Source organism: Polistes dominula, unplaced genomic scaffold (genome assembly GCF_049000335.1).
Source record: "Polistes dominula isolate Pdom_NZ unplaced genomic scaffold, Pdom_raw_medaka contig_73, whole genome shotgun sequence".
Taxonomy (NCBI): Eukaryota; Metazoa; Arthropoda; class Insecta; order Hymenoptera; family Vespidae; genus Polistes; species Polistes dominula.
The window spans coordinates 6,278,275-6,303,130 of NW_028300951.1; the positions used below are offsets into that span (position 1 = coordinate 6,278,275).

At 31.1% G+C, this 24,856-nt stretch overlaps 1 protein-coding gene across 3 annotated transcripts in view; it reads right to left on the bottom strand.

Annotated features, from left to right (window-relative positions):
• Positions 1 to 24,856, bottom strand: part of LOC107068727 (transcription factor hamlet) — an 83,369-nt gene that overhangs the window by 30,191 nt on the left and 28,322 nt on the right. For 2 of the 3 annotated variants that reach the window (XM_089172193.1, XM_089172192.1), the window contains exons 2-3: positions 2,803 to 3,387; positions 2,345 to 2,541 (exon numbers count right to left, since the gene is read on the bottom strand). In XM_089172193.1, coding sequence (XP_089028319.1) covers positions 2,345 to 2,541; positions 2,803 to 3,387 — 782 coding nt within the window. Of the gene's footprint in view, positions 1 to 2,344; positions 2,542 to 2,802; positions 3,388 to 8,863; positions 10,112 to 24,856 lie in introns of those variants that run through there. The other variant, XM_089172194.1, reaches the window with a different exon arrangement.

The following is a 24,856-nucleotide window of genomic DNA, read 5'->3' on the forward strand; positions in this document are numbered from 1 at the left end:
TTCTTTATTGTACAAAATCTACGAAATACATTTAACGATTTTATTTTTGAAAAATAATACTATGGAAAATATTTATATCGGTGTTGGGGGTGAGAAGGGTGAGGGAGGATGGGGTAAAAAGAAATCTTTGAATTTGAACTATCATCGTTGAACGTAGGAACGAAATGGGTGGTGAAATGGGTGGCTTTCTACAAACGGGGGTCCAAAACGGGCGGGGGAGGGATAGAAGGATGGGAGGTTGTTGGAAAGGTGAGGGGGAAGGGGTTGATAGATCGGGTCGACGAAACGAAGGGGTAGTTTGGCTTTAATCGATCCTGTAATCGCCGGTCCGACAGTTGGCCCCGACTGCCTTTTTGTCGGCAGTTAGATGGATGAAGCCATTTACATTTTGTCAGTGCGACATGCGCTAACTCGTGCTGCTGCTATCATATCTATCACACCCCTTCCCTTTCCTAACCGTTTCCAAAACTAGCCCCCCCCCCCCATCCATATTTTGATATTGGTAGATCGTGCAATGACCACCTCCACTCTCTTTTTATATATATGTTACCGTGAACAACTGAAATTGGAGAATGTCGAGATTCACACGATTTGCTTGGATTATGTCCGAAATATTAATGTATAAGAATAAACCCAAATTTCACAGACATATTTGGTATGTGTTAACAAGAGTATATATATGGAATTTGGGGAAATGTTTTGTGAAAAAATAATTCAAATAATTAAAGATACAAAGTATTTTCAATTTAATAATACTGACGAGTAATATGTCATAAAGAAAATTTTAGATAAGTTTAAATAGTTTAAATTTCCATTAACATAGTATCATATTTATAGGATTACGTTTAATATTGAGATTTATAAAATTTATAAATCTATATTTTTTATGAAATATCCAAGAAAATATATATATAAAAAAAATAGAAAATAATAAAATAATAAAATAAAAATAATGAACATTTAATGATAATTCTAAAGGAACAAAAGATGAATCATTTTTATTCTGAAATAAAAAAAAAAATCATATGGATATCCAAAACTACATAAATTCTTATAAAAAAAAAAATATATAAGAAAAAAAGAAAAACGATAATCAAATAATTTCTATAATAATTGTATCATCTTCCTTTTTCCGTAAAAAAGAAAAAAAGGAAGAAGAAAACAGAACAAAATTAGCTTTAAAAAAAGGTAAAAGATATTCCGATTTAGACGTTAGTCAAGTTGAGAAAAGTTTTACACGATTGTATGAATAGGTGTGAGAGAAAGAGATAGAGAGAGAGTGTAAAAAGAAAATTGACAGATCTGTCAACGTCATGGATGACACCACCGTTCGAAGAGAACCGATTTGTCCAGGTGGTTGCTGTCGAACTATCGAGAAGACGACTGTAGTACGTTTGTCTGTTTGTCTGTCCGTCTGTCTGTTTCTCAGTCCTATTCCCTTTTCTCTAAGCTATATCTCTATCCTCTAAAATTCTATCTTTTCTCTTTTTCCATCTACCGTCCACCACCAACACCAACACTAACACCAACATCAAAGCATCACCACCACTACCATCACCACCAATCAGTATAGCATCAGTAACATTAACAACAACAGCAGCAGTAGCATACCATAGTCGTCGTAGTAGTGTCATAGTAGTCTTCTTTGGCATCTGCCGGGATAATACGAGGGATTATGGCAGTAGGATAGAAGAAACCCAATGACGTTCGGGTTTAGGATACTACTACCTAAGAGCAAGAAGAAGAGTATTTCTCGAACGACCCTGAACTATAAACAGATCGATCATCTTTCAAACGGTTTCGAATACGAAGAAAAAAAAGAACAACATTTTCATCGTTCAATTTTAAACGATTTATTTGATTAGATTAAACTAAATAACTTAATCTTTTATTAATATTCTCAATCTCTCAAAAGATAATGAAAAATAAATTCTATCAGTCTGAATTGATAAATAAAATTATTGTAATAAATAGAAAAGGTGGAGAAGATGGGGGTGGGAAAGGGGTATAGAAAAAGAAGAAGAAAATAAAAAATAATTAAAAGAAGGAAAATAAGATTTTTAACGTTATCAATGGTCTCTGGAGTTAACTGATTGTGAATAGAATTACGATCATTTCCCTTGCCGTATTTCCAAAAGGTACACTATCGATGCGATAAACACGTAAACGATACATGTAACACACACTCACACGCTCCCATAAATAAATATGTATATATAGAAAGTATACGTTCATATAGTGCGAAAAGGATAGAAATAGAAAAAAAGAAAATGTAGGGGAAAAAGAGAGATAGAGGGAAAGAGAGAAAATGTGGGGGAGGGAGGGAGATGGAAATATAACTCACCTCCCATGCGTAACGTGGATTGAAAGGCTCGCTCACCCACTTGCAGGAAAAAGGACCAAATCTGGTACCCCTTGGTATATCTTTCCGTGCTCGAACTTGAGGCCCACCAGGAGCTGAACCACCAACTTCGACTTCCGGTACGAGTGACACCCACTCTTGACTCAATTGGTCCTTTGGCTCTTGCTTTATCGTCTCCTCTACGTTAACCAAAACATACAAAAATAACTTACGTCACACACACACATACACACACATAAACACGCGCGTATTTAATATTTTATTATTTTCCTCCCAATCTATCACCATACTTATTAAAATCATAAAAATATAAAGATTTGTCCTATTGTTACGCAAATATTTGATATCTTTGATGATACAGAAAATAAAAAAAAAAAATAAATTAACAATAAAGATAATAAAACGAATTTTTTAAAAAATATTGTCTTCAAACTACTCACGATACTCGTTTCTCGTTCTCGAGTAATCTCTCTGTTGATCGTTTTGTTTGTCAAGATAATCCCAAGACATTCTTCTATCATCATCTCTGACAGATGGTGGCCTCTGTTGTTCCTTCTTATAATTTTCATAATTCTGTTGTATTTCCATCGCTGGGAAATACTCACCCTGTTGTTGTTGTTGCTGCTGTTGTTGTTGCTGCTGCTGCTGTTGTTGTTGTTGTTGTTGATGATGATGATGTTGATAGTTCCTATTTTGCGAAGTATTGTAATCTATTGGTATATCCTGTATCACATTAGACATTTGAAGAGATTTGAAATCTCTGTAAGTAGGGTTTCCGTTGCTTGAATTGTTACTACTTCCACTACTATTATTATTATTATTAGTATTGTTGTTGTTATTGCTGTTACTATTTTTCTCCATTTCGTTATTACTCTCTAATCCTGCTCCCGCTTCACCTCCTCCTCCACCACCGCCACCACCACCACCACCAACCCCACCTTCTCCTCCTCCTCCACCACCTCCTCCTCCTTCTGGGGCACTTCCAGTTATCGTTCCTGACCCCGAATCGCCTTCGTCGCTGCTTCCTGGAACAAAAATATTCAAAACACGTTGGAAATATAAACTTGGAATAAAAAATATATATTTTGATTTGGAATTAGATGATTATATTATCTTGAATATTCTTGATCAATGTAAAATAATATTTTGTTGTGTATAATATTCCACGTATCGTTTTTTGATTTAATACAAATATTATTGTTTTAAATTTGGAATATATATGTAATGAATTAAATTTTTGGTATATTGCGTGAGTATGTGTATATGCATGTGTATGAGCGAGCGTTTACGCGTGTATCGTATTATTTAATATAAATATTATTATAGTTTAATTATGATACAATGTATTTAAATTCGATCTACACGTTGAAATATTTTACGTTGTTATTTTCATTTCTTTTTCTAAGAAGAAGAAGAAGAAGAAGAAGGGAAAAAAGGGTGTAAGGTAGGTCAAGAATTATTTTTCCAACTGAATTTATCAAGGTGTTAACCCTTTCCACTATCCACCACCCCTATTTTTTCGCCCCTAACACTTTTCTATGAAACGAGAAAATTCAATTTATCGGATCGATTTGCATCCTTGGATTTTGATGGCACACACGAAAACGTATTAGGGATATTTTCAATGTGCGATAAATCTATCGATTGATCGATCTTTCTCTAAAGCGGAAATCTTATTTCGAATTGTATTCATTAATAAGAATGTTTTGATTCTAATTTCTGAATGAAATTTAATGTTTTTTTGTTAATAACACGTGTATTAGTTTTAATAAGAATTCTTGCATATGCAGAAACATTTGATTTTATTTGTTTTTTATTTTAATGAGTATTTTATTTTAAATTACATTTAGAAAAAAATCATTATCGAAATTTAAAATTTTCCGTACTTGAAGAAATTTATCTAATTATTAAATTCAATTTTTTTTATATATTTCATTTATATTTACCTAAATAAAATTTAAGAAAAAAAAATAAATAAAAAAACACCTTTCCAAATCTATTAAATTTTCGGTATTTACGTATTAACGCCACCGCAGCAAAAATTCCGCTAATGCGCCAATAAAGAGCAATCTTGTTGTTCGCACACAACAACCTTGTTGTTTGCACACAGCAACCGTCAGGGTTGTGTCTGGGTTTCATCAGGGTTTCGTCAGGGTTTCGTCAGGGTTTCGTCAGGGTTTCGTCAGGGTTATGGTGATAGCATCAGGTGAAAGAAAATAGAGACTGTTTTGAATCTATGTTAAATTCTATATCGGCCCATTTTCCACCTAAATCCGATGGACTACTTTTTATAAATAAAATGTTTTGAATTTTGAAAGTGTTTTGATTTAAAATAAAGTTTTTTTTCTATGATTTGTCGCAACATTTTAAGGTTTAGATTTGCGCATTAGCGGAATTTTGCTGCGGTGGCGTTAATAAGTAAGTACCAAATTTTCTTCTATTTTTTTTTCTAATATTACATGTTCTTTTTTTATTCTAACAGATAATATATATCAAAATGAAGTATAGAAAAAAATAATAAATGGATAAGATTTATCTATTTATCTTTCTATCTCTTGTTCACCGATCATACCAGCTGTACATAAAAGATCGTACGTTTGCAACTCGAAACGATTATATGTTTAAGGTGATAAGATTGGAATTTAAAAACGTAGCCTATAATATAGTTCTATATTCTTTTCAATCATCTTATTCAGAACTAAATTTAAATGATATTATTTATATTACGAAATAAATTATACTTTGTGAAGTAATTAAATATTAGTAATAGAATTAATTGGAATCGATAGACAACAACGCATACATTGAATTTCGATTCTGTTCAGATGAAGAAAGAAAAAAACTATGTTTCATTATTTGAAGAGAGAAAAAGAGAAAAAGAAAAATTAGATACTCCCTCTCTCTCCAACAATATTTACGTATCATTTTACACATTTCTATTTAAAAAGATAACAACATCATCAGATACAAATATGAAAATATCGTAGGACCCTTTTAATAAACAAATCTTATCTACGATTCGAAAGATATTCATAAGAAAGAAAGAAATAAAAAGACGGGAAAAGAAAGAGGGAAAGAGAAAAGGAGAGATAAAAAGAAAGAGAGAAAGAGTTTCATCGATTATCTCTAAACAAATATATACACACAAGAAGAGACATATATAAAAGTTTTATTCGAGTTTCTTTTTCTAAAAACGAACTTGCGGTAACAGACCAAAGAATTACACTATGACAAGTCCTCTGCAAACAATGTAAGCTCTGTGTGAATATCAAAGGCTAAGTACATTGCAGGTGTATCTATAATAATATTTATACAAAATAAAAATTAGAAAGAAGAGAAAAGGAAAGAAAAGAAAACTGTGAAAGTATGGTTCATTCATGAAAGTCACGTCTTTAAAAGTATATACTTTCTTCATTATTATCTTCGTCTTTTAAATGAATAATTTAAAATTATCGAATAGTTTAAACATTTTGCGTGAATTTTAATCTCCTGTAAATTATATACAAGTTCGTCTACTATATTTAATTATTAAAAAAAAAAATAATAAATAAAATCATTGATAAAATAACATATACAGGTATACATCTGTAGTTTAAATATTATATTAGATAAATCTTTTTATCTAATTTAAAAAAGTTTTAACGCAAAAATTATATTATTTTGAATGACTCATTTATGTCCAAACATTTCAAAGGAAAAGAAATAATAACAAAACAAAAAAATACAGTATTTTGTTGTTGAAGAAAATTGAAGTTAAAGTAGGGCATTAAAAAAAAAGTAAAAAAAAAATAAAAAAATAAAAAATAGAAGAAAAAAAAGGGAAAAAGAAATAAAAAGAAATATAGCAAAATGTTAAAGATAGAATTCTAATCGAGGTAGCAAACACAAAGAGAGCCCCGTTCGAGCTTATTGTCGAGTGAGTGTAAAAGTCGTAAAAGAAAACGGTGATCCTACGAATAGGGCTGGTAGACACGGAGACACAACGGGCTAGAGTATACTTACTATATCGATACAACTTATATATATATATAGCAATCTAAAGAAGTATCGTATAACGACGTGAGTTCGTTCTTTCTCGATAAACATAAATCGAGATATAACGAGCGCTTTACGACAAATAGAGAGACGACGACCAACTATTCCACCAAACGATACTGGAGCTTTGTTCTTTTCTGATAACGAACCAAGAACTAAAGAAAAAAATAAAATAAAAAGAAAAAAATGTAAAACTAATAGTAAATGTTATTCAATAAATTCCCTAAATGTTTTTCAAATTTTATCCCCAAGTTATATCTGTTAAAAATTTAACCAAACATTTTTATTGATCACGAGGTTGTTTATACATTTATTGTAAAGAAAAAAGAAAATGATATAATTCACATTGAAATTATTTAATTCTAAATTTTTTCTTCTTAAATTGGACACATTTATGATTGTTATATTAATCAAATTTTGTTTTTTATAATACATGTTACAATCATATGCAATATTTATAAACACGTACCTGTAAATTGTAACAATAATTATAATTATATTTATTTAAGGTAGTATAAATGCTTAAACTGTATAAACACAATTTTGTTAAAATATTTTTTCCCAGCACACATTTCGATTTTTCTTTTCAAACTTATTAAAAAATATTACCTTTTTTTTTAATTTAATTCACTTATTATTATAATGATTCTTTTGAACTTACAACTCATGTTAATGTATTATCACGTCAGCAAAAATTACTTATTAAATCTTGCTGAAAATTCATGGTATATTCGTGTATTAATAAAAGAAAAATTTTATACGTTTATAGAAGCACCTTGAGACACACATTCGCACTCATATATTCGTATACCTCATAATACACGAATACACAAACGCCAATAAAAATATTGGTATAGTCCTTGTAAAAAGAAATTCAGTCGATGACTTCGAAATCTACAGAACAAACAAGATTTTGTGAACCCTTTTGTAAGGGTACACAACACAATACATCCGATGAGAATCAAAAGGAACATCCTTTGATCTGACTTAATGAAAATATTTGGGAAAACTTGAAAATAAGAGTACCTAAACTTAAGGTCTTTGACTCCTGTGGGACGTTACAAGTACTCGAAACACACATTCACCCCAAAAGAGAAAGAGAGAGAGAAAGAACTACAAGTACTTCATATTATCCTGGATGATAGAACCTCGAGAGTTTCTAAGTGCGATTAGAAACCACGTTACAATATTATCACTTTAAAGGGATTATCAAGTTTCAAGTTGAACTCATTTATTTCGTGAGAATATATTACCCTAAACTAGTTTGTCTAATCTCTTCTTTATTAAATAACAATTATATTTCGTTGTCAAGTAAATTAATTAGAAAATTAATTTTTAATGTTACCACAATAATAAAAACGTTATTATATGATTACCAACAAATGTAAACATTAAATACAAATAATTAACAATAGTCTTTTATATACAATTATTATAATGATTTAAATAATTAATAAAGAAGAAAAAGAAAATGAAATGTAAAAAGCAAATAAAAATAACCTTATGGTAGATCCGGAAAAGACAATCAAACAAAATTATTAATTAAAATTAGGTATTAGAGTGACTGATTGCACCAGTTAAATGATTTCACACGCGAACAAACCACATAATTTCAACCGCACAGGACATCCTGGTTGATACGAAGATCCTAAGGGAGTTTGTACCAGTAATTAATACAAACACAAACGTGCACACACACACCGTACACACATATGACATATAAAAATAAATAAATTAAAAGAAACAGGCAAGAGAATGGTAGTAGTCTTCATAGATAACCAAGATAGTTTTGTCGGCTTGTATTAAAAATACGATTGAGGTTAATTAGAAAACTGAACGTTGCTTGGATCCTGTGGGCAAGATCTAACATCGTGTTACCAATTGTGATAATATTATCAACTCTTCACGGAATTGCCACATATTCTTTCTTTTTCTTTCTCTCTTTCGTGCCAATCAAATTGGACATACCAACGAATCTCTTAGAGTCTGACTTCCGGACAGACTGCGGTTTTAACTTCCCTTACTGATCCTTCGTTTGTTAGCAGGACGAATGTACGATATCATTTGCTCTTATTAATCTTACAAAAGGAAGAAATAAATAAATAAATAAAAAACTACATTAATGTGATTTCTTTTCATTTTTTTCCCGCAAAATGTTTTTTTTATGACAGTTAACTAATCTCCACAGTTGAGTGATACACGTTACCACAGTTAAACGAACAACTGACAAGTTTATGTCATTTTTTAAAATAAACGATTCATATATCTATTGTGAAATTAAAGAAAAAAAAGAATTTAATCTTAGTTTACATTTTATACACGATATCAATTATTATTCATCCTACAAAATAACTTTTTCTAAGTAAACGTCGAATAATAATAATATTATAATCCACAAATTACAATAACAATCTATTATGTAATTTAAATAAAGATGATAACAATCGGAAGAAGGGGAAAGCTTACCGCTCATTTTTGTTCTCTCCAAAGTTGAATTGTAAACGTTGTTCTCGTGAGAAGGGTAAATGATATTAATATCAATTACCACGTTGATCTGTATGAATCCTTCGTAGCATCACTAGTTTATCAATCAAAGTTAACAAAATCGTAAAACTTGCAACATAATTCACCACCGCAATAACCACACCACGTTGTCCAGATTAAAAAAAAAAAAATTAAAAAAATACACGTCTCAAATGTCTCAAAAAAAAAAATAAAAAAAAGATAAGAAAAAACAAGTAATTTTTATTACTTCATTACTACAAACACGTAGTAGTCTTTATAAACATGTATACCGTTTATTGAAACGGTATATAATTTCCATTAAATAAAACAATTCAAACGTCGTATAAATAACACACTATTGAGAGTATTGCAAAAGTTCACATTGTTGAAAAATAAAAAGAAAGAGACAGATAGATATAGAAAGAGAGTGAGAGACAGAGAGTGTGAGAGTAAGAGACAGATAGAGAGAGATAGAGAGAGAGAGAGAGAGAGAGAGAAAAAAAAAAAAAGAAAGAGAGAAAGATAAAAATGTATTAGTCCGAGAAGAATGAGAGAGAGCTGTTCCGTGTCAGCTTGCTCTTGGCAGACTAGAGGATCAGAAATCTGTTGAGAAGAGGATGGCACAAGAGAGGGTTCCCAAGGGTACCCAGGGACGATCCTCGGGGTGTGGCGGAGCTGCTTCCAACGGGATCTCTGGTTGGCCCACGGGCGGAGCAACCCCTATCGCATCGAGACCCCCACCAGGCGGCCACAGCATCCCTCGAGAGAGAGAAACAGATAGAAACTAGGAGGGACTAAGAGAGAAAGAGAGAGAGAAAGGTTGACGAAGCTACGAGGACGTATATGTGTGTGCATGTGTGTTTGTGTACGTGGACGTGTATATGTTATATGTGTATGTGTATGTGTATGAGAAAAAGAAAGAACGAGTATAGAACCTCCTAGCGGTAAATAAAGCAACGCGTGTCAGTGATAGAAAAGGATGGAATGAGAAATAGAATAAAAGAGAGAAAGAGAGAGATATGTCTGGTTGGACGATAATGAAAAAAGGACAGAAAGAATCTTACATTTATATATCATTTTTATTCCTTTCTTTTTTATTTTCTTCTACGTTGATACCAATTATTATTTTGTTATTTAATGTATTTTTAATATTTAATAGAATTTATTGATATATAAAATCTTTGATTGTGTCTGTATGTCTGTGTATATGCGTAGGTATAGGTTTAATTCTTTTTATCTTTGATTAATGTCCAGTATATTATATTTTTCTGTTTTCTTTCAAATATTATTAATTATAAAATAAAATATAGATTATTTGTTAGAAAAAAACTTTTTTTATCTATGAGAAGAAATTGATTATTTATATGAGATAAATAATATCTAATATTGAGATTTGTATTTTTATCCTTTGTATACACGTGATACGTGTACATATCATATGTTTTTGTTACCGATTAATTTTTATCTTCATCCTTGTAGTCGAATGTAACGTACACGTAACATGTAATACGAAGAAAGAGAAAGAAAGAGGGTATGAGAAATGTGAAGAAGAATACAGTCAATGGATCGTTGTTAGAAGATTCACAGTTGGTGGTGGTAGTGGTGGTTGTTGAAGTATTCTTAACAAGAGTAAATATCGAAAGAGAATTGAAGAAAATATCGTATGTTTAAAAATTCGTTGGACTATTCTTTACGGAATGTAGAAGAAAATTTTTTTTTCCATACCTTGTGTTCACCTTTTTCTGATTATTTTTTAAATAATTTTTTTTTTCATACACTCGCGCAAATACACATAGTACGGAGAAAAAAAGGAACAGTGTCTACACTTTAGGGGAAAGAAAAGGAATAAGAAAAAAGTTTGAATGGTGACCCCCCATGAAGTTAGGGACAAAAAGAAAACCATCGAGATCCTTATTGGACAATCTTGACCACTTTTTCCCTCTTTCCTTTAAAGCCGCTGTCACCGACTTGTCCATTCAGTTATCCATTTTTTAACTTTTCTACCGTCAAACCAAATCTATGGTTGTACGGTTGTGGATACATTTGTTGTGTGTGTGTGTCTATGTGCGTGTATGTATGCGCATTCGCAATTGAAGAAACGGACTTGTCACTCTCATTTTTTTTCTTCATTCTACGTCAACGCGTTTCTAAAGAAAAATATTTAAAAAAAAAAATAGAAGAAAAAAGTGAAAAAGAAGAGAAATCTAAGAAAAGAAAATTATATTTCTTTTGAAGACTTGAAGAAACCCAATCAAAAATTTGATATTACGTTGAAAATTTTCTTCAATAACGGTCACTAAAAGAAAAAAAAATTACGATACAAATATATATATATTTGCGTATATAAGATTTAAATTTCCCGCTCCGAGTGAGGTTTGGCAAAAGGAACGAAATAAAAAAAAATAAGAAGAAGAAGAAGAGGAAAAAATAATAAGAGTAAGAAATATGGAAGAATTTTCGAATCGGGTGACAAAAAAAAAAGTAAAGGTAATGTTGAAAATCACCGAAACAAATCTTCATTTGGTCGTCCCCCCGTAAAAACGGGGAAAGAAGAAGCATGAAAATTGTAGAATAAAAAAAAAAGAAAGAAAAGAAAAGAAGGAATATACCAAACCAGGATATGGGAATGTAGTGGAGGCAGGAAGACATGTGTCGCGTGCAGTTATATCATTCTTTATGACCAACAATGGCGTTTACCCTTCGTTCCTTAAACGTTGCTACATAACCCACGCTTGTAATATTTCGGACGGTTGCTTGATTTACACTGGCATAAAAATGTCTTTTAGCAAGAACGTTGTTTTTGATATCGCGTCGTCCTAAAACCTTTTATATTTTTTTATTACTATTATCCTTACGATTCTTTACATTGTAGAACATAAATCACGATTTTAAACAATCTACAATTATTTATATTTACAGTAAGGTTAACAAATGTTACGATACAAAAAATGACGATACAAAAACATTGTTTGCATTAAAATTAATCTGATATATTTTCTATGTAAAAGAAAAAGAAAAAAAACAATTAATCTAATCAAATTTTGACCATTGCCATAAGTATAATTGACTCTTTAGAATATTTGCTATCACCAGGAAACGGAATAATTTTTCTGTTAATGTTTAACTATTTTAATAAAATAAAGGAAAAAAATGTGGACATGAATTTCGAACCAATGAATATCAGAAAAATTTATTAGCGCATATATGGGACCATAGAACTCAAAGGGTTAAAGTAAAGAAAGACAAAAAATAATAATCGATTGGGATCGATATAAAAGGGCAAACGTAATTTCCAAAATGAAGAAAAAAGAAGAAAATAATAATAATTTGTGAATATTGAAAGGGTTACGATCATATGATTTTAAGCAGAGGTTTTCTCTGTACGTGTCTTTCTGGTGGTGGAACTTATGACACATAGAGTCGTGATGACGATGTCGTAACGTAGGTGGTAAAGTGTGAAAACAGAAAGAGAGTGAAAGAGAAAGAGAAAGAGAATGAGAATGAGAAAGAAAGGGAAGGTATGAGCAGGAATCAGGATGAGGATGCTGGCTTTCGTGGATGGTTGTGGGAGGAGGGTTCTTCGGGAGGGAGGTAGGGGTAGGTAGAAGGCGCGAAGCTATTAAACTGACAGAAACACTTGCCACCCCCTCGATACCCCTGTGTGTATACTCTCTCTCGTAGAGTTCCTGCAACGTCCCTTACTACGAAGCAGCAGCAGCAACAGCAGCACCCAGTCAGCCAGCTAGCAAGCCAGCAAGTCAGCAAGCCAGGCAGGCAGCCCTTCATCCCTTATACTACGATAACACCAGAGTTATTAATATTTTTCACGCTTTCCGCCCCCCCTTACACTGAAAAATTGTCTCCTATGGTACGCACGAACCTTTCTATCTTTCTCTCTTTTTCTCTTTCTATTTCGATACGAGCAAGCAATTTTACAGGCGTGTCATGTACGTCAAGAGAGAACGAAAAGCGAAGCGACCTATCTCCCTCTTCCTTTATTTCTCTTTGTCCTTTTACCGACATGAAATAACATCGAAAGAGGTGGAGAGGGTTGGAAAAGTAACAGTAGTGGTAGTAGTAGTAGTAGTAGGGGTTGTATCAAAGTAACGCACGTACAGTTTCTTTTTTTTTTTTAATCGAACAACAATAACGTTTTCTGTTCATAATAACTTTGATACTTGAAAAACTGGTCTTATCCAAAATCTTTCAAAAATATTAATTTAAAATAATTTAAATTGTTTATTAATTTTTTTCTACTAGAAAATATTCAAATATATAATAAATCTAGAAAACTATACGTGGTTGTTATAATATATTCAAATAAGATATTTCGATATCTTCTTTTTTTATTTTCTTCCTCATTGTATCCTACTATGATCGATCTAAATAATTTTTCCTAAGATGAAGATTATATTTTTTTTTATAATTAAACATAGATGACATCATCATAAATAACTGAAATTGAAGAATTTCAAGATTCACGTGGTTAATTGTCAAAGCATAACAAATACATATTTTTGGTCTATTCTTAAAGATTAATATTTCGAACATACACGAAAATCTTAACATTCTCCAGCTTCGATTTTTCACGATAACATATGTGTATATACACATATCTGATTAAAAAACTAACGAAATAACATTCTTCGTTTTTTGATTCACTTCAATTAAACGTCATCAGCTGCTTCTAGCGTATGATTATAATTGAAAAGAAAAGAAAAAAGAAGAAATCAAAAATAAGAAATGAGTAAAAAAGGGATGTTGAGATCACTTCATCGAGATGGTATCAAAGGGTTGGCTAGTAAACGAGACAAAAAGAGAGAGAGAGAGAGAGAAAGAAAAAAAAGAAAGAAAGAAGATTGAGAAGACCGTTAACGGTCTTCCGATGAAGAAGAAGTAGCTAGCCCTGAGGGAGTTGTGTTCATTGATCAAGAAGAGAAGAGAAAGAGAGTAAAAGAGAGAAAGAAAAAGAAAAAAAAGAAAGAAAGAAAAGGAAAGAAAGAGAAAAGTCAATGCTCGAAGCGACTAAACAATTAGCGTTCACTCGAGTGGCCTCCTGAAAGTCCACGTAGAAAGAAGAGAAGAGAAGGGAAAAAGAGAATCTCAGTCGACTTCTTGATCTACCCCAAATGGTAGAGAGACGACGATTGGTGGTACAGTACGCGTCTCGAGTAAGTTAAGAGTACAAGAAAAGGGAAGGGGGAAAGAGAAAAAAAAAGAAAAAGAAATATAATATAAAGATATAAAAATAGAGAGAAAGAGAAACGGTGGAGTGGGAATAAAGTTCGTAAGCGCACGCACTAGGTCAAAAGGATCAGAGATTTAAAAAAAGAAGAGAGAGAGATATATACGTCGGTGTGAATACCCTAACACATACGTAAAATATTGTATTAATAAACACATACGAATATATATATATATAACGAGAGTGGCCAAAATAGTGATCGACGAAGCTACGAGTAATCGCGTCAACGGTCGTGTCAGGAGTCTATAATTTGTGTGCTTGACAGAATCATCTGTCTGTCTCTCTTTTTCTCCCTATCTTTCTCTCTCTCTCTTTCTCTCTTTCTTTTTATTTATATATATATATATATTTTTTCTTTCTTACTCTAATGTGCCATTGAGAGGCACGTAAGTAGTCTAGAAGAAGAAAGAAAGCAGAAAGAAATATATATACATATATATGTATGAACACATATATGAGTAAGAAAGAGAGGGAGAGAGAGATTGAAAAAGAGGGAGGACCGCCCCCCCTGCTTGGAGGAACTTGAGACGCGATTGTTGTACGCCGCGTGCACGTCGTGCATACGCAAGGTATTGTCCCTAGTTAGAGGCCACCGGAAGTCACCGGAAGACGATGAACTAACGGAAGACCCCCTTTTTCTATTTTATTTTTCGGTTTCTACCTTCTCCTCCTCCTCCTTCTTCTTCTTCTTCTTCATTTGATGGCACGAGAAGGAGGAAGAGAACCTCTTTTTATTTCTTTCTTATTTCGGCAGCTTGTCACTTTTTTTTGTTCATTCTTTCGTATTAAAAAACGTGGTACTTAAATACAAATTTGTCGACTAACATTAACGATTTTTCTTCATTTTGATTCTCCTTCGTCATAATTCATTTCAATATTCAATATCAAACTTATAACGAGAGATAATCGTGTAAAATCATGTCTCATTATTGGGCTTAGTAATTGAAGCGTTATTTGAACAATCGAATAATCGATAATAGAGAACAAACGTCATTTTTTGGTTGGTACGGTTTCAGAAATTAGGTTGGTAGGTCAAGATCGTGTTAGAGAGAAGATCCAGATGTCGAGGATAATAGACGGCACGCGAGCTACCGGAAGACGATCAACTCGGGAAGATCCGGTATTATACACACGTAGGCCCTTATTCTATTCTCTTTTATTCTATTCTATTCTATTCTATTCTCTATTTTATTCTATTCTCTATTCTATTCTATTTTATTTTATCCGTACACGCGCACTGTTACCAAACCTTAATTTCATTCTCTGAAGCCACTTTTTATTCCTTGCTAAATCTATTTAAAGATAATACCATTAAAATTCCCTGAAATTATCTTTAAGAAATCGGGTCATTAAAAAATTGATTAATCAAAATAGAAGAGAAATATGATGAAAAGTAATCAAAGATCAATAAACCTTTTTTAAAAAAAACTACCCTATAACAAAGCGTGCAAACTTATTGGAAATCCTATATTAGCCACGTGCTGATGCTGCTGCTGCTGCTGCTACTGTTGTTGCTGATACTACTGTTGCTGTAACTAGTGTTGCTGTTACTACTGCTACTACTGTTGCTGCTGCTGCTGCTGCTGTTACGGTGTTGTAGGACAGCGTGCAAATATTGATGCATTAACAATGCAAGCTAATTATGTTTTGGTTCGCGAGCTCATAGCCTTGGTCGTCGTCCAGTAACACTGTACTTCCGTGTGGATCCGGTGTCGATGCTGCTAATGGTGATGACGATGATGGTGGGGACCCACCACCACCACTACCAACTTGGTGATGCTGACGGTGGTGCAGATGAAGGTGGTGGTAGCGGTGATGGTGGTGGGTCGGAGTTTGCAGTGCCCACCGTCGGGTTCGGCCATTCTACCATTGTGATCCAGGCTTTGGTACATAGCCTGGAGGCCTTACTCGCGCTACCAACTCCCCGTTAAATTAATTTTATCTCGTATCCCATATTAATTTTCTATCTCTCATGGTTTGCCCCTACGTAGAGAGCTCCACGGTTAATGCTAACTTCATATTCATCGTTTGAATGAGGGTTAAACTATATCTATATAAACTACATCTAAACTATAATCATCGTTTACTTTTTCTTTTTATATTATTTTCAATAGAAACATTTAAAAACAAATTTTTTTCTATAATCGTACCAAATTATGAACGGTTTATTATAATAAATATCCGTTCATCATCGTTTATTATTGTATTATTATTTCTAATTAATTTTGTATAATTTTGTCGAATGGAAAATCTATGCGTTACTTATTCGCTTTCGTTTGTTTTTTTATTCTTATTACCTTTTTATATTATATAAAATTGTTACAATGATTTTTACTAACAATTAGATACTTTTTAAAAGGAACTCTCACGCGTTTTGATTTGAAATTCATTTATTACAAGTAAATGTAATATATCCAATGAGTACTGCAATAGTTCAATTTGCCCTGTTACTTTACCATTGTTAACAATTTTGACATTGGATATTATATTATATATATTATTTAGATTATAACTTATCAACGCGAATTTGAGTTGAGGAAAACGATAAATTGAATAGCGTATATCTGGGAAAGACGAAAGCTTGCGCACGCATACGAGTTCGTGTATAGGTTGAACGAGGTCCAGAGAGAGTGAGAGAGTTAGAGAGAGAGTTAGAGAGAGAGAGAAAGAAGAGAGAGAGAGAGGAAGTGCACCGCTTGTCCGAATCAAAAACTTTTCCCAAACTCGATTATTTTAAGTTTAATTAAAGCTCGCACGTTGCGACATGCCGCTTAATTATTCCTCGCACCATTTCAAGGCGTTACCAAATTCTAACCAACTCGAATAGTATGCCATTGTAAGACAAAAATTCACCCGAGTATACAAATTATATTAATAACAATTATTTTTATTAGATATTTATATATTAAAATAAAATAATATTCGATTGGCCGAATGGACAGGTGTGATTTTTGTCGACCATTTGTTATTACAATAAACACTGCATGCGAATGAAAGAATTGAATATTTTATGTTTGTAATTTAATTTATAGTACAAATAAATCATTAATATTAATATTTTTCTGTAATGCATTTAATATATTCTGTTTTTTTTTGTTTTTATAAGTGTTGATTAGGTTTATTAAGTCATGCATTAAAAGGGGTCTTACAATTTTCTTTTTTTTATCGAAAACCTAAGTTCTTAAAATATTATTTTACAAAAGAATTACATTTCTAAACAAATTGTGTTCGAGCGTGATAAATGAAAATTTTCGATTAAAATATCGTTGCCTCTTTTTTAATTTATTTGATTTGATTTTCATTTGTTTCTAATATAATATTTTCACGTTGTATATACATATATATATATATATATATATATATATATATATATGTAATGAGATTTGTATTTAAAGTAACGATGGTTGTATTCAGTTTGATTCACACCCAATGCTAAACTTTTCTTAACGTAAGTTTAGAAAAGTAAGAGAACGTCGAAGATCGAAGCACAAAACCCCTGCGGATATTATCAGCCCTTCGGCGAGCAGCGTATAAGGGTATAACCAGTAGGAAGGAAGGAAGGAAGGAAGGAAGGAAGGGAGGGGAACAGATGTTTTTGAGCGCGAGCCAACATCATAATCTATGTTCCGCAACATCGTAATTAAGCAAAAATGAATGTTCCCTTTTTTCTCGAGTCAAATTCTTTACTCATCCACCATCTTCTTTTCTTAAACACACTAATCTTTGCTATAAATAAATATAAATTTTACATAATTTTATTTAATAATCATTCTTCACATCTACAATTAAACCAAGTTTAGCAAAACAATTATCTCAGTATTCTAAATTGCGTGTTGGGTTGATTTAATACAATAATTTAGATTTAAAAAATAATATATATGTGTATATAATTATTATTATGTAATTATTATTATTTTTTTATACAAACATTTATTATGTAATTATTATTCCTTTATATATATGAGGGAACTTGGTATACGATCTGATTTTTTGTTTGTTTTTTTAATTGAAAATTAATTCAAATACAACTTCGTAAATGATTTAACAAATTTCTGCTAAAAAATTATAAACATCGAAACGAAATTATGATAATTTAAAGTATTGCAAAATGGAACTATTTTATGAGTTTAATTATTTTGCAAAATATTAAAAATCGTAAAAAATTCCTATTAAGTTTTAATTAATGTTAAATCCTTTATAAAAATTTTCGTATACTTATGAAACTTTTTCTCAATCCTTTAACAATTTTAATTTCATTTGAATAATATATATTTCTAAATAACAAAATTCAATTGGAAATATAAACAATGTTAATTCTAGTATATCGGTAATAAATGTCTAAAAGTAAAGAATCGAATCATGTTGGTACGATCTCTCACGTTTGGAACATAAACAAGGAACGAACAATAGCCCGTTTGACCGTCCCTCTTACTGAATTTCTTTTCTTACATTCTCGCATATCCCTTAAAGGTCTGACCATTTCTCGTGGCTGGTTAGATAAAGCGAATTTCAAAGTTTAAAATCACACGGGATCGTTGCTTTCTGATCTTCATTGAACTAGAATAGAAAACAGAATACGCATTCTCTCTCTCTCTCTCTCTCTCTCTCTCTCTCTCTCTTTCTCTTTTAGTTCTTTTCGATTTCTTCTCTTTTTCTAGAATGAGATACGATCTGATCGTTTTACTATCACCTTTACCCTACAATGAAATACGAAAATGGAAATAGAGAAATCGAACCAGAAAGAGGGACATTGACTTCTCTGGACAATGATCTTAAAATAAAATAAAAAAAGAAAAAAGAAAACAAATAAAAAGAGAAAAGGAAGTGACCATTTCCCCCCCACCTCCATCTTCAATTCCTCCTCCTTTGAATACATAGAACAAATGTTAGATATTTGAATAGATTTATTTGTATTTATATATATATATATTAAGATTTCATCATTTCTAACAAATAATATTCGTATTTTGCATTTTAATCGTAAAATAAAATATAAAATAAAACAAATAAAATTTTTAATTTCTATACGATTCCATCTGATGCAAAATTTATAACAAGGAAATTAATTAATAAGAATATTAAATAATATTCTTATTCTTTGTTTCATTGTATGTATGTTCTAACACATTATTTTTAACCTTATTCTATCTTTAATTTTATTAATTAAATTCGAAATAATCCATCACAAGTTAATAATATTCATCTATTTTTCTAATCTAAAAGATAATCGAATCGGAAAAAAAAAACATAGTTAACCCCGATAAATCTTCGTGTGACCAAGAAGAAGAAAAAGAGGATGATATATATATATTTAGAAAAAAAATCAAAAGAAAAATAGGAAAGAAGACATCTTTTATTCGGACAATCGTACGTCAGATTCGCAATTCGATAGATAAGAAGTTAGAGATATCCTAGTAGTAGTAGTCGTCGTCGTTCCATCACGCGTGCGAATAACAGAACCAGCTTTGAATTCCATTCATGTTGGGATTGGAAGAATGGCACCGTGATTCTATTCAAAAGCAAACGAGAGAAAACGAGAGAGAGTGAGAGAGAGAGAGAGAGAGAGAGAAAGATAAACGATGCAGTTGGAAAGAGGAAAAGGAAGAGGAGGGAGGGGTTTTAGGAGGGGGTTAAGAGGGGTAAGGGGTGGATAGAAACCATCTGGGAAATCGAATATCTTCGATCTAATGGTACTTTCCTAACATTCTAGCAATATCCGCAATTGTGGAAGAGTAATCGATCGATAGATACACTATTTCTTATATATATATATATGTGTATTTGTGTGTGTGTACACGCGTTTGTCGTATATCTCATCTTCTTGTATTATTATGTTTTTTTCATATTTTTTTTTTTTTTTAAGGGCGTGGAATCACAGCAACCTAACCCAACCGTAACTGGGTACTACTTCTACCCTTTGATACATTTTCTATTATTTTTTTTTCTGTTCCTGTGTCTACAAAAGGTCTTCCTAAGGAAAAAAAAGAATCCGAGAAAGAATGTTGCATTCTTTGAAATAAATCACTACTAACTAAATTCGATATCGATATATATATTTTTGTACACGAGTTACAGTAGTATGTGTTGTACTAGACTACGATGATTCGTATTTCTTGATCCTTTCTAGTGGTTGATAGAAACATAGAAAGAGAATAAGGGACAGACAGAAAAGGGGATAGTTAAAGGCGTGAAGTTTAGTGTCTAAGGGTGACAGGAACCCTACAGAGAGTTGTAACGATCTAAAGGTAATTGAAATTTCGTTTAACACGTTCCATTGATGTGTGTTATAATAATAACCATAAGTTTTTTTCTTCTTCGTAATTTATCATATAAATAAATAAATTAATTATTGATAGAAAGAGAAATAGAAAAATGTTGTAATTTATTCTACAAAATTTCTACAAACTTTTCTTTTTCCTCCTATTCACAATTTTGTGATAACGTAAATGTAATTAAATAATTCCTTCATAAATAAAAAATAAAAAGAAAATTGTTCATAGATTTGTGGAATTATTTTTGACGATTCTATTTTACGTCTTTTTACTTTTTATTTTTTGTTTTTTTTTTTATTTTCTATTGAAAAAGTAGTGTATGATACTTGATGCGTCTAACGCAAGAGGGGTTAAAAGTCAACGCACCCTTTTTCCAACTTTCTAAGAAAGAAAAAAAAAAAAATATATATATATATATATATATATATATATATATATATATATATATAAACTATCGTAAAAAAGAAAGACTGAAGTAGAAGAGATAGGAAAATTGTTAGAAAAGGGCTAGAAAAGATTCGAAGGGTTGATTGGTACGTTCTTTACCTTACATTCTATTTTTCAAGGGTTGCGTATCTCATTCAATCTCTCACGAGAATCGTTCGGCGAGTATTGTCTGCGGTTTATTCAAAGAATTTTTTCCAAAAAAAAAAAAAAAGGAAAAAGAAAAAGTATTCTTCAATACAAAGTCGTGAGAAAGATCGTTCGAGATTCTTTTCTATTTTCTTTTTCTTTTTTTTTTTTTTTTGGAACAAAAATAACATAATTCACGTATAATTTTCACGAAGAAAAGAGATAGAAGGATAAAGAGAGAGATAGAAAGAGAGAGAGATAGAGAGAGAGAACAAAAATATAAATAATAAAAATTCGATGTTCCCTTTCTTCCATTGTAATTGGCTTTTGATCGTCTTCGCACTCGTGACTTCAACAAAAAAAGAAAAGAAAAATCAAAGAAAGAACAAGGAGTTCGATGAATATAGGAAAGAATCAACGAGATTCTTCACCCCTGCAAACCCTCACCCCCCCCCCCTAACACGCGAAGATACAAACACATACACATATATCCACACGAACAGGCATATACAACAGAAGAAAATAAAAGAAGATTCAATTTCGTTCGTCGATGTAAAACGAATGCTCATCAAATACGAATCGTTGAAAGTGGAAACTTAGAGGGGTTGTAACGACTGTTGGCAACCCCCTCATTTTCCCCTTTTATTGAAATATTGAAATTCTTACTAATAAGCTAATATTTATAGACGAATATCTTTTTTACCAGACACCCGAGTAAAGAAATAAAGAATATTCATTTATTGTGATATATTGTTTTTCTTTTTATAAAATTTATAGACGAATGAAAAATTGAAAGATAAATAATAAAAGGATGTACAATGCGTACAGGATTTCTAAAATAAAAGACATTAAAATTAGATGATGAAAAATTAAATTTGACTAATGTAAGAATTTTTCTTTTTAATAATGTTTAAATGTATAGTTGAAAAATTAAAATGTTAATAATTAAAAGAAATAAAAAAATTAAAGTTCAATGTTGAAAAAATGAATTTGATAAAGAATTTTACTTATTAAAAAATATTTAAACGTATCAGTGAAAAATTTAAGGTTAATTAAAAAACGTACGTGTGTACAGGATTCCTAGGATATGGGACATTGAAATTTGATGTCCAAAATCATGTTTGGTCAATACACCATAGAAAGAGAGAGAGAGAGAGAGAGAGAGAGACTTGTTGAAACGTAACTGCGTGCGTAGGACATCAAACGCACAGTTGAGTCCTTTGATCATTCGCTCTGTCATTCAGATGACTCTCTACCAACACGACCAATTGCAACTACACCCTAAACTCCCATACCCCACACCTCACACTCGACAGACTCAACCTGCCCCCTTCCCCCCTACTCTACCTCTGAATCCCTCACTTCGCTATCCAAGGTGTTAAGAAATTCATTATCGTGTCATCGACAATGTTCGATTGGTCCTACAGTTGGTGCGATCAATGTGTTTTAACTTTATTTTAACAAAACGATTCATCAATTCGTACAAAGTATTCTGACTGTGAATAAGTTTTAATCGATTTTAACAAAACACGAGATTTGTGATTTTATTTCAAATATACGATTGCTACGAAAAAATTCGGAATCGAGTTTGGTTTTTTTTTCTTTACTCCAAACAACAAAATTTATTCAAACGACATTTTTGATTGAATTACAATAATTTGCCGAAGAGATAGTTTTTTTTAAATCGATATATGAGATATTTTTTTGTTTATATTAATTTAAAGGAAAATTTAATTTATGCTTCTATTTTTTTTAATTTTCCGTGTTAAATTTTCGGCAAAAGTTGCGTGAATGTATTTTTGGAAAATAATCGATTAATATAGTACGATTATGTTTCTATACTAAGAGAGTGAGATTTTCGATTAAATGACCAAAGATGGCTATGACGTTCAGACATGGACGATTAATCGTTTCCAACGGACTCCTACCAATATAATATATATATATATATATAAAATATTGAACTGTATAGATATGTGTCTGTGTATATTTGTTATATATATATATAGAGGGTATATATATATAAGATTGTGAAAGTGTATTAGTGAATATAATGACGCCAATTTCCGATAACCCACTGCTGAGCGAAATGGGTTACACAACGAAGCACTTAGAAAAGGTTTGCCATTTTTCTTTGATACTTTAAGGAAGGTAAGATCAGAGGATGTAAGGTGCTGCTTCTTGCTCCAGTTACTTCGATATAAAATAATTATATATATGTGCATGTGTATATGTAGTCCTATTATGGATATTTTTACATGACTGGAATTTATTGAATTTATATTTATAATAATTACTTTTTAATAAATAATTCTTATCATATTTAAAAAATAGAAAAATTATTATTAATAAACCAGAAATTATTTTACAATAAATTTATCTATTCTTCATAATTACAAATATTGACAAAAAAAAATAAACATAAAAATAAAAAAACATTAATCCAATTTATTTTAACCAATGTATTATAAAAAATAAATTAGATATAAAATTATATATAAATACCATTAAGTTATAATAAAAAATGGTCTTGTCCTGATTCTTTAAAATAGGAAATAAGAAAAATAAAATAAAATAAAAAATAAAAGATTGTTCTAAAAAAAAAGGAATCGAAGAAATCAAAAGTAGGATTGTAAAACGTTTGTTGGAATATTCCCTTGATTCTCATCTCTCTCTTTCTCTCTCACTCTTTCTCTTTCTCTTATCCTAATGGGCACCCGTTTTCTGAGGGTACTCGAGTCCGTGTAATTGCTAGAATCCACGACCCCGCTTACTATACCGCATTTACGCGTGTTATGCGGGGTGCGTGTCGAGCAACACGGTATGTTGATCGACCACCTACTGGGTGTCTCGAAACTTTGCACGCTTACACTAACCTTCATGTTGCTTCGTTAAGTAGTTTAAGCAACATTTCAGATAGATAAATAGATAAATAGATAAATAGATTATTATTATTATTGTTATTATTGTTATTATTATTTATATTGTAAGAGATAAATTCAAATAATACAAAATTCATCGATCGAATGAACTGATGAGATTAGATTTACAGATTATATCGTATGATAAAATAGATGAATCGGAATAGAGAATTATATGATAAAACATCTGCCTGACCGGAAGTACAATCTTCAAAAAAAATATCAAACTCCTATTTTATTCGTTATAAAATAAAAGTATATGTATACATTTTTATTTTGAAACTTTTTATCAATGACATTGCAGTATAATTTATTGTGATGTAATATTTATATTAGTCAAATCGATAAAAGTAAATTTTTACTTTGCTTCATTTTTTCTTTTTAAATATAATCATTCAAGTGTCAACAAGTTATTCCTATTAGAAAATAAAAAGTAAAGAAAATTTTTAAATAAAAGACAAAATTTCGAATCCGAATATTTAGAAGAAAAAAGAAAAGAACAATAAAAATAAGCAATCGACAATCAATAGAAATAATTATCATGATAAAATTTTCATGCAAAAATAATAAAATAATATTAAATCCTATTAACAAAAATTATAAATAATTTAGCATAAATTTATAAATAATTCATAAAGCAATATTATAAATAATTTCATAAAAAATATAAAATAATAGTAAATCAATTTGATAAAACAACTCGTATGATCGGTGCGAGGATTAAACGACGATCATCGTCGTAGTTGAGTCCGAGCTTCAACAAAAAAAAAATAAAACCCTCCGGTTAACCTCCCTTTCTCTTTCTCTCTCTTTCTCCTTCTATCTTTCTCATAGAAAGAGGGTAGTGGTTAGTGGTAAAAAAAAAAAAGAAGAGAGGGGGTTAAACGAGAGGAGCCACTAGAAAACAATCCCTTCGTCGCATTCGCGGATGCTCTTTTCTTTC